The following is a 12,104-nucleotide window of genomic DNA, read 5'->3' on the forward strand; positions in this document are numbered from 1 at the left end:
ATAGATAATATATCATATATAATATATCATATATAATATATAATATATATTAATTATAATATAATATAATGTATATAATATATAATATTATATATTATATATTATATATATTATATATTATATATGATATATTATATATGATATATTATATGTTATAAACATATATATAAATATATAAATTATTAATATAAATATTATTAATACTATATATATTTATATTATATTTATAAATTATATAAATATATAAGAATACAAACTGCAAGTGATACTTTAAGCTTTCAGTTTAAAAGTTTAGATTGTGCAAGCATTTTACATAATCTTTCGGACTGTTGTGGCCTATATTTTTGAATTCTGAAAATATTTTGATTGCCATGTTGGCAATAGTGTTGGTTGGAAGGACAGTTGTAGTAGAGGCCTGAGTGGAAGAACAAACAAAAGCTGCTCTTTTTACAGTTAAGCTGCTTTTTGGCAGGTCCTAATAGCAGTTTGCCCAGAAGTTGAGATCAGAATGGATAGATTAGCTGAGGGAAGGATATATATGTAATTGAGGTCGCTTTCAGGTTCATGCAGACCAAGCCTACATGTTTACCTCTGTGTCCTCTGTATTTGTAATGGTGCAGAGTGGGACTGGTACACAGTGGGCTATAGTTTCATTTATTTTGCAGCAAGAAGGCTTTTTGACGTGTCTGGTGAGAACTTTTTTCTTTTGTCACATTCCCCACAAACTGAGCGATCTAGCTGTAAACTCTCACTTGGCAACATCACCCATATGGCTTCCATAGGTCTTGTATTTGTTAATGATTTTCCTTCTCTGTGCTTTTTAGGAATTAAACCATAACCTTTTTTTTTTTTTTCTTTTTTAATTTTTTTTTCCTGTTTTTCATTTGCAAGCCTCTTTGAAACATTTTGTGATTATGTGTAAGAAGAGGTGGAACTTGATTATGAACAGCAGAGCAAACCCTCATATGCAGTAGGGCTGAAACGGTAGCGTATAGGGGTGTCAGCTCTGGAGGTCCATTGCAATGAAGGATTCTGCCAAATGTTGATGTAACTTGCACAGTTTTCTGTAAATCCAGAATTGCCAGTATTTCTGAATTAAAAAAAATATTATCTGACGGAGAGAAAATGTCATCCTGGTCTGCAACTTATGCTGACTCAGGTAATAGGAAGAGGTTGTGCTATGCAGGAGAGGAGGTGAGTGTAACTCCAAATGGTGAGTGGGACCTCAATTATACCTACAGTTGCCTTAATCCAGTCTAAACAGAGAGACATTTGTGCACATTTGCTCTGATGAGCTGTGCCAAAACAGTCATTGCTCTCCAGGGAGTTAAAGATCAGGAGAAATTCCATATTTCAGCCATGTTATGTGATCCAAAACTGAGGTTGATTACCTTCAGATCTGTGGCCATTGACCAGAAATCGCTTTATGACCTTTTATATATGGCCTTTTCCTTATGCCATTTGGACATGTCCACAGCTGGTCTGCGGTCATGATTAGACACCACTTTCTTGGTTAAGGCTCATTACCTGGTGAGTTTTTGCCAAGTAGAGTTCTGAGTGATGAATGCCTTCTGCTTTTGGCTTAGTCCAACAAGAATTTTAGGTTCGTCTTCCTTACCTTACTGCTAAATTTCTCTTAAAAGTATTACAGTCCCATCTCTCTCTTCCTCCCCTTGCCCCCCCCCTTTTTTTTTTCAAGTGCTGTTTTTGGTAGAAACTAGCCAGTGAATTTAAAAATGCCTGAAATTTGTGAAAACAGGGAGGAAAGAACAGGTGAGTAAATACTAAAAGCTGTTATGTAAAGCACACTTTGGTGGGAAGCTGTACTACAGAAAGAACTTTGCTTTCGATTCAGTTTGAATCTGGTAGTTATAATTAAAGATTACCAGCAAATTGTGTTTTCTCCTGTGCTCTGTAAATGGTCATAGTCCACAAGTGGGATGGTTTGGTTGTTTTGTTGTTTGTTTTGGTTGTTTGGGTTTTTTTTTGGAAAATGGTAAGCATGCTTTGTAAATAAGTTAGAGCACTGAAGTCAGTTGGGGATGATGACTGTTATCATGTAGAGGAAGAAACAACAGCAGGATGAGGAATCGTCCATATGAGGCTTTTCAAGTAAAGTGGATAAGGCTGCAACAGACTAGATAACTCCTAAGTAATCTGTTGCACTGCCTTCTATAATCCTTGAGTATCAGTATATAAAGAAAGAAAAATGAGATTTAGAAAGTAATGTGGATCTCAGTTTGCAGCGCTCCTTTGATCAGATGCACATGGAGGGTGGGGGTGGCTATCAAATTGATTCATTCGCACAGTGTTAGAAAAGGAGAGCAGAAAGATGTGGTCACAGAGACCCTTGAGATATGCTGAGCTTCCATAATGAGCAAGAAGATTCAGGACACTAAGGATAGGTGGAAAGCAGAGAAATGAGGAACAGGTTCTCTTATAAAGTGCTCTTTACAGCCATTTGTCCTCTCAGATCTTTTTCCAGTGTCTCTCAGCCTTCTTACATACTCTTCCTTCATACTTGCTTTTAAAATTTGATTTATTAGTGGGAGAACTGAAAGAATACTAATCCAACAGTAACTGCATGTTTTTAACATGCAGGAGGAAAATGACTGGGGGAAAGTGAATGTTGTTGTGTAGTCAGGCAATGAATGCAGCTTCCTATCGTGATAGAGAGCAGCAGTCCCCTGTTTGTGTTTTTTTTCCTATCATCTCAATGTGTGCTACAAACATTAGGTTTATTTCATGCTGTCGTTCCCAATTTACTGCTCTTTCGAATGACAGCTGACATTTATCCATAGTGAAGTACCGAGTGAGGTTTGTAAAGATGGTGTATACCATAACAATCCTGGTTCTAAGCAGCAGCAAAATTAAATTCAGAGGCTCCTTCACTGTTAGCTTTGACATATCAGTTGAATTTCTGTTGTTAATTTGTTGTTAAAACTGTTGCTGCTTCTTGCCCAAGGCATAGTCAAACAGGAGACTACTGTAGAGTCCTCTGATTATGTACATATTGATTTAACATGTCTGTATTTGGATAGCTAATATTTTATTTGGCTGTTCCTTTGAGGTTAAGTTTACATTGACATTTTCCTCTCTATCAGATGTTCTCTGTTTTGTTTTCTAGGTAGTTATGACAGATTTTAGTCTTCTGTGTTTCAATGAATTCTTGACACAGGCAGTGGAAACTAACAATAAGAACATGAGGTTTAACATACAATCGTAAAATCATAAAATGGTTTGGAAGGGACCTTAAGAACCATCTAGTTCCACCTTCATGCCGTGGGCATCTTTCACTAGACCAGGTTGCTCCAAACCCCATCCACCCTGGCCTTTGACACTTCCAGGGGTGGAGCAGCCACAACTTCTCTGGGCAGCTTGCAGTGTCTCACCATGAAATCTTTCATCGAAGGACCAAGCCAGGGCCAGCAGTTTCACCTTAAAAACTTAAAAACTAAGCTTAGAGGCTCTCAATGTAATTCAAATAGTGAAACTAATGGCACAGGGTGAGTCTGAAACACAACTTTGTTTCCAATATTTAAATGTATTGGAAGTGTTTCTCTAAATGCAAAGATTATATGACAGCAATTGGTAATGTACATTTCTAGTCTTTCTGTGGCTGTTTTCTAATCTTTCTTTAAACCTGTCCTTGGACTTGAAAATATCACTGCTGCTTTCCAGAAGTGAAGCTTTATTACATCTAATTATTATGATGTAGTGAGTTAAATCAGGATTCCCTATTGTCATTTTCTGCTTCAACTCCACTTACAGCTCCAGTAAACCTCACATGGCTGAAGCTGTATACATTATAGAATCACAGAATGGTTTGGGTTGGAAGGCACCTCAAAGATCATCTATTTCCAGCCTCCCTGCCATGGGCAGGGACCCCTTCCACTAGACCAGGTTGCACCAATCCCCATCCAACCTGGCCTTGAACACGGCCAGGGATGGGCAACCATATTTATTAACAGATGTGCATTTACATGAACAGGTGTGGGAGTAAACCAGAAGTGTCAGAAATCTTCACCTATATTATAGCTGATGATTCAATTCCTACTGGTCCCCTCTGCTTCTATATTTTATTGTTCTCAAGTTCAACAAGCTGTTTCCCAAAAGGCTCCCTGATACTTAGAGGTATTTAAACACCTGGATTAACTGTGTGGCTTGCTGTGCTTTTCTTGCTTTTCACTTCTCAGTACAATACCTGACATGAGTCAAAACCAATAGTTTCAACCATTTAGTATGGCAAAAAAGTTCCTGTCAAGAAAGATCTTAAAATCTGCTTTAACAGAAATGCTGTTTATACATGCATTGAATTTATGGAAAAGTTAGCATGGTGACTTTGCAACTCGACATCACCAATTGACTTAGTTTGAAAGTATGTGTTTTATGTCAGGTGGTATTGCCAAATCTGAAGTCCTAACATACCAGGTCAGTCCTGCACAAACATATAAAGAAGCAGACTCAAGACTAGTATCAGAAATTATGTCATTTCTTATGTAAGTAAAATTACTATTTAGCAGTTGATGTTTTGCCACATTTTCTCTGCTTTGGTATTCTCAGAACGTATACACGGAGAGATACAGCCAAGTCCCACCTGTTATTCTGAATGAGAAGGCACACTGCTATTATCTTTCTCTCTGCAGCTGAACTGTAAGAAAGTTAATATCACTTGGAGCAGCATGAAATGTCTCACTGCCACTAGCATAAAAGCAAACATCCACAGAGTACAGTTCCTTCTTAGTAGTCTCACTCCCCGAGTTCAGACTGCCCTCTCCACTCACTTGATGAAGCATCCTAGAGGCGGACACAGTTACATGCACTCTTTGAAAGGCAAACACAAGTTTTTTTTAAACTGTATTTTACTGGCGCAGCAGTTTTTTCTTGGAAAAAAACAGTGTATTCTAAATCCAGATGGAAATACTGCTGTATGAATTGTTGCTGTACTTAGGACAAGTTTATTTAAAATAAACACACCTGTCCCAGAGTGTAAGAACAATGTAGTGACACATTGCAAAAGCAACTTCAGCTGTGATAACCGTGGTTTAGGTATTATGGCATAGTAAAGATTGAATTGAAAGTCTTGGGCAGTAGAGTGATTCAGTACTGCTACCCTACTGACATGGTGGATACCTCTTTCCTGTTTTCAAGGCCTGTTTTGTCAGTTTTGACAAATGCAACTTTGGCAGATACGTAGACTGCAAATTCACTCTGGTGTTTCTGGAGATAAACTTGGAAAAAGAAGTTGTTACTTACTGTTGTAATTTTCAAACATAAGTGTGTCTGCAGCATCTTTGTCCTTTTCTACAAATAATCTGAAGCTAACAGCAAGCATATATCACATTTTGGGATATCTCTTCAGAGCTGTGAATGCTGTAAACATACTTCAAGTTTTGAAGCCTTACCATTTCACCTGGATGTCATACAAGCCGTGCATTTAACAAACAGATCCTGTTGGAAACTTTGTTTTACCATGTAAATTAATGCATTTACCCCTCAACCACTTCTCTCCCTCCCTCCCCTCTTAAATAATATTAGTAGTACTACTACTTTCTGTACTACTACTTCTTTCTGTGTTTTGCAGGCATACAGGAGTTTCCAGAAAATATAAAGAACTGTAAAGTTTTGACAGTTGTTGAGGCTAGCGTAAATCCAATTTCAAAGTAAGTTTGTATTTTTTTGATATTTTATATTTTGTGCAAACACTGCTGAGTCTCAAACTTGCCCAGACATGCACCCACCCTTGGATGCAAGCAACAGAGTCACAGTGCAATGAGGTTCATTAATCTCATTGCACTGTGATACAGTGTAGCTATGTCATTGAAATATTTTGCCCAAGTTAATAGGCTGTGTGGGCAATCCTGCATTATACCCTGTTTCTTTCTCAGCTTTTTTAAGTCTATCATTTATCTGTGAGCATAGAAAAATATGAAGAGTTTTCTTTCTTAATAGCAATAATTTTCCTTTAATGCCTGTACCACTGTGTTTCCAACTTAGCTTATATGGGTAGATTTGTGCAGTGTAACTCTTCTGGGAAAAAATACATTGTGTAGGTTTTAATTATGTTACTGTCTCTAGGGAGTGCCTCCTCCACATCAGGTGTCAGGAGATCACAAATAGGAAGGCTAGATTTGTTGTTTGTAGAATTTATTACCTGTAGATACTTAGTACTTACAAAGAATTTTGAAACTAACCTGACAGAGAGCAAGTATTGTCTAGTGCAATTTTGTAGAAATTCTGGTATTACTTAAATTTTGATGTTATCGGCATGTAGGACTTAATACTGTATTATTGTTTGAGAAAATATGATTTAATGCCCTAAACATAATTGAAACAAACCCACTACATTATTTCTATATAGACTTCCAGATGGATTTTCCCAACTGCTAAACCTAACGCAGCTGTACCTGAATGATGCTTTTCTTGAGTTTTTGCCAGCCAATTTTGGCAGGTAAGTTGAATTTAAAACTTAGTATCTACATTTAGTTTTAAATTTATACAGAGCAGTTTCTGCTGCTTCTCAGGCAAAGTGTAAACTGAAGAAGTGGAAGAAGTGTACATTACCAATCCATTTTTTTAGTTACAGAAAAAAAAAATTATTACCATTTTTTAATTGGGCTTTTAAAGGACAGTCAGAAAGCTTATGAAGAAGCAAGAAATAAAACTCATTTACACACTTCCTTCTTTTACAGCACAAGTCTGGTATGTATGGGAGACTAGTATTTCTGAAATATGGTTTGTTTATCATTTAGTAATTGTAGTGAAGCAAATAATGACATCTGTAATTCCACTTGTTCCCTCCTAGCTGCCCAGATTCTTTATACACATCTGTAATTCTCATGTGGCTTCTTGTCAGGAATCTTCGTGAAAGACTTAGCATGTTTATGGTGTGATGACTAAGCAAAACTATTACGTGTAATAGCTTAAATACAAGACAAATACCAAACCCCTCCATCTTTAAAATGGAATAAATCTTGGGAACTGAAGTGGAAGGGTAATATTGTTAAAAGGAAGACTCCTAGATATGCATAATTCATCCAGTTCTTATCATACTGATTTAGCCATTTCTGCTTTCCCCCCTTCACTCTCTTCGCTCTTACTTTATACTCTCTTTTCCTAAATTCATTCTTCAGGAAAAACACCTATTAGATAACCAGGCATGGCTGCATGAAAGCAGTTGCCTTAATCTGTATGGTTATAGTTCATAGAATAATGGAATAATTTGGGTTGGAAGGGACCTTCAAAGGTCATGTAGTCCAAAGCTCCTGTAATGAGCAGGGATGTCTTCAACTAGATCAGGTTGCCCAGAACCACATCCAGTCTGGCCTTGAATGTCTCCAGGGATGGTGCATCAACCACCTCTCTGGGCAATCTGTGCCAGTGTTTTACCACCCGCATTGTAAAAATTTCTTTCTCATGTCCAGCCTGAATCTCCCTTCTTTTAGTTTAAAACCATCACCTGTCATCCTATTGCAAGAGGCCCTGCTAGAAAGTCTCTTCCCGTCTTTCTTATAGGCCCCTTTTAAGTACTGAAAAGCTACAATAAGTTCTCCCTTGAGCCTTCTCCAGGCTGAACAACCCCAACTCTCTCAGCCTTTCCACATAGAAAAGGTGTTCCTTTCCTCCAGTAATTTCTGTGGCCTCCTCTGGACCCTCTCCAACAGGTCCATGTCTTCTCCATATAGTTGGGTCAACACAGTTTACAAGAAATTAGAAATGCCCCCAAGTGTAGTGTTGCAGAAATTTGGCAGATCAGGAGATGTACAGTGAAGGATGAACACAGGTCCAGTCCATTAATGACCATTAGTTTATTAGTCACTTGTGACTGGAATTGCTGGCCTGTTCTTTTCTGCCCAGTTACTGTTCTTTCGCTGATGAACTATTAAAAGCACCAGGTTTGGTACACATTCAGCTAACAAAAAAGCTGCTTATGATGCGGGAGAATTAATTACTGTGCTTGTTTCTAGTACACAAAGTTTGCATTTCAAAAGCCTTCATTAAGGTTGAAGAAGAAATATCTGGGAGATGCATAGTTTTTACTTGTTGGCATTTTAATGATTGCCTAGACATTTTTCTGTTCTGTTTTTTAGTCTAACAAAATGACAAGATTTACTTAGTAAAAAGTAAGTACTACAGATGCAATTGAAGAGTTCAGATTGACCCAGTTGTTCTTATCAGTAGTTAATATTACACATAATTTTAAGGAGCCTCTTTAGAGTTTTTTCTTAATCCCTGGTTAGGAAGATGGTGAGGTCATTAATTACTAACAGCTTAAGAATTAATCAGCTACTGAAGGCAACTTGAATGCCAGTTCTCCAGTGTAGTGCTTCTCTCAGTAATGAAGAATTCAGGTTTGTTTTTTTAAATAGAAATAGTGACTTGCAGCATCCTAGCTTGAAACTGAAATGAAAGCTTTTCTCATCAGCTGTTTTTAAATGAATTCAAAGTATTCATATAAGTTTACCTGCTAATAATGGTGTAACACAGAATAAATACTATTCTATAGCAAGACACTATTTAGATCAAATAAATTGGAAAACAATGAATTGATAAAATGTAATTTCAAAGTAGGGTTCAGACCCCTTTGACATTGAGTACTTCTGTAAGTGATCAGACTGCTCTGCCACCCCACAACTTTACAAGTAGGGATAAACACTTGCTAGTGCAAATAGTCTTTTAATTCGTACTTCAGAATGTGAGAATACATTTTTAAAAAACAAACAAACCAAAAAGCTCTGGTAGAAGCTTTTGAGATATATATAGGATTGTTGGTTATTTCCATAAAGGACAAGCCTTCAGCTTTTCTTCCAGTTCGGTGCATAAGTTGTTTTGTGTATGGCCTTACAGCTATTACTTTTCATTACATGGGAACACATGATCAGCTGAGTACTGTTGCCTACTGTTACTGGCAAAATGCATCTTAAAAACTCAGCCAATGTCGTATTAAAGCTAGAAAGGTTTTTATGCCCCATGTGTCAGGGTGTCTCTGCCAGCAGTTCAGGTTAGAACCTGGTTTCCCAGATCGGTTTCTCTCTGACTGTTTATATTAATTTGTTCCACAGTTTAATTGCTGTCATCTCTCATGAGTGTTGTCGCCCATTCTCTCACCTGCTGTTCTACAGTGTTCTCGTATCCCAGTTTTAGTTTGTTAGACTAAACAAAATTGTTTCTCTCTAGTATGTTAAGTTTTCCTTTGTGCCTGATTTTATTAATACATCCTGGAATGAGTTTCAGTTTGAATTCATCATCTTCTTTTTGACAGAGGATGATGACATATATAGCTATATTTAGAGTTCAAACTGAGATCTCTTCATGGCTTGTACAGTGTCATGATTATCTTCTTGTTTCTCTTGGAAATGTCTGTGGTTATGCTGCAGTGTTCTGCTAGCCCTTTTTGCAGCTGCTTAGTATCATTTCTCACATGATCGACTAATGCCTTGGACAGCTCAGTTAGAAATGGCTGATGTCTCTGCAAGGAAATCATGAGTACTTGACTTGATGTTATGGCATCTTGTCCCTTTTCTATTTTTTTTCAGTCCTTAAGGTTGTACTGTTTTGGTTTGTTTTTTTTTTTTTTTCCTTATGATGTTCTAATAATTCATTGTATTGTCTGTGACTGTTTTGTGTGGCATCTGCCAACTTAAATGTTTTTCCTATCCTTTAGGACTGCTGCTAAAATACTTTGAACAGAATAGTCCCAGAATGGGTCTCTGTCATGGGCATTCAGGCTGGTGCTTTGGAAAAGCTTTGTGTAATGCAAACTGCTTTTAGAATATCCATGCAGCATTTTATTATATTTGCCTCCATGCTTTATTCTGGCCTTCAAAATTTGTGCTAAAGCTTTGCATACTATTGAGGTCAAGATTATCCAATCTTTTTTCCCCTTCTTTATGAGCACTGCATACTTGCTGTCCCTCAGTTATGTTGTACCAGTCCAGCTTGTTAAACTTATTAAAAATCACCAGGCTTTTGATTAAATGTGCCAGTTCCTCTGAAATTCTGATAAAGTGGGGTTTTTTTTCTTCCACTCCCAAATTCTAATTTGAATGCATTAATATTGGCACAGATCCCAGAGTTAGCCTTTATACCAGCAGTGCACAGGAATGAGAATTGCTTATGCTTGCCTAAGAAAACCAAATCTGTTGTATGTAAATGCATCATGTCTATTTAAATTTAACTATACAAATACATAAGCAGAGTATTCTAAACTTGAAGCTCACTGCATGCTAATTTTGAGACAGGGCTTTGGAAGTGAAACATTATTTACTGTTGGATGTTTAAGATAAGCAAGGAGTTTATCTTCAGTGTCGTTCTAAAAACTCTTGAGAGTGTTGTCTGTAATGGGGTGTTGCTTCCAGAGACATTTTACTGTGGTGTTGCAATGAATTTCCTTTTAATCTTCTTTCTCAAATACCCAGAGGTATTTGGAGTAGCAGAAATGCTTAGATATGTTTACTCTGGGATAATTTTTTACATAAAGGTGCAGTAATAATTAAATTGGGGATTTGATTTAGATTATGTAATTTTGCTGAAACCTTTGTAAATGCAACCTGCTATAGGATACATGTGTCAGTCCTCTTGCCTTTATTTACAAAAAAAAAAAAAAAAAAAAATTTAGAAAAGTTCTACTTTATCAAAACTGCAAATGAAGTAAGAAATAAAGAACATCTCCGAAATATTCTTTACTTTCCGAGGCATGACTGCTGTTGAACAGCAAATTTCCAAGTACACCTGATACATACTTCTTTTACATATTTTACAGATCATATAATTAAAAAATCTGATTTTAGCAAGAATATTGATCCTATCCTGGCAAGATATTTATGTAGAGATTTTATTTTATTTAAAGGTTGAGCTACATTTTAAAAGCAGGCTAAGTTGGTTACATTAAATAACCATACTGCAGTAGTAATTTTGACACTGTTACACCAGGTATACTTAAAGTTGAATAATACTCTGTTACAGCTTTGTGTTTAGGTGATGTGTAAATATTTCTGTGGTAATGGGTTTTTCAAGTTGAGAAATGAAATATTTCTGTATGAGTATGACAAATCTTTGTGATAGAATGGCACAGGAAATATATATTCTGCCACTATGACTTCTCTCTTCTCTTTAGTGTAGGTGAACTCGTTCTCCCTCTGTATTTCTTTTCAAATTAAGCCCCAGTTTTTCAGTTCCTTATAGCAGTTCAGATACTTAGCATGGGTGTTTACACCAGAAATTTAAATTGGCTAGGCTGAGTAATTGATGTGTATTGTTACATGTAATTGAATTAACCCTTCCAGTCATAATGAAAGAAGTGACAACTGCTTCAGTCCAATATTTCTCATCAATTACTGCAATCAATTTACTAGTTTAGACACAGCCTGTATATCACAGCCAGGAGAGATTAAAAATGTTTCCCTAGTAGCTCTACAGGTAGGGAATTCATTACTGTATCTTCAGTTTCTTAGGGTTAGCTGAATAAAGAGTAGAACATGAAACAAGGTCACACAACTATGAACCTTTCTATCAGCAAAGGCAGTTTTTAAGTTCACAGAATTGGCTTGTTAGAAGTGTAGTACAGTGAGTTCTGTCTAAAGTGAACGAAGTGTGAGTATGCATATATATACATATATATAGTTTAGCATATGAGCGGAGGATTGCTTCTGCTGCATGCAGTTGAGCCATTTGACTGCATACATGTTATGAAGAAAAACTACAAACTGCACAGCTATTTCACCTGTCATCAAAGCAAAACACCAGCTGAAGCCTAATGCAGTGTTTGGTTATTTTGGGATTCAGAATTCCAAGCGCAAAATGACCATTCATCTGAGAGTGCTTAAACATACTAGTTCTGTTTCGTCAGCGGTTGGTACCTTAGCATGCAGGTGGGGTAAGAAGGTTTGGAAATCCTTGCCAGTTACATCCTAGACTGGCAGCAATGATACTACTATGAAGTGGATTTTTATTATGGTATTCTTTCAGCCCTGTTAGCGTGTTGGTTTTTCTTTGTGAAACTGGGGGGAGGAGGGTTCCCCTCCAGCAGTTGCTACCAGATGGCAAGTACTGCTTGCAATGCTGGGCTATGCTGACCTCTGCTCTGTTTCAAGGTGACTGTTATA

General features: G+C 36.9%; 1 protein-coding gene across 6 annotated transcripts in view; it reads left to right on the plus strand.

Moving 5' to 3' along the window:
• ERBIN (erbb2 interacting protein) overlaps positions 1 to 12,104 on the plus strand; it is a 116,961-nt gene that overhangs the window by 64,652 nt on the left and 40,205 nt on the right. For all 6 annotated transcript variants that reach the window (XM_080636976.1, XM_080636980.1, XM_080636981.1 and 3 more), the window contains 2 exons: positions 5,585 to 5,663; positions 6,362 to 6,451. In XM_080636976.1, the coding sequence (XP_080493102.1) occupies positions 5,585 to 5,663; positions 6,362 to 6,451 (169 nt within the window). The remainder of the gene's footprint in view (positions 1 to 5,584; positions 5,664 to 6,361; positions 6,452 to 12,104) is intronic.

Source organism: Psittacula echo (genome assembly GCF_963264785.1).
Source record: "Psittacula echo genome assembly, chromosome: Z".
NCBI classification, from domain to species: Eukaryota; Metazoa; Chordata; class Aves; order Psittaciformes; family Psittacidae; genus Psittacula; species Psittacula echo.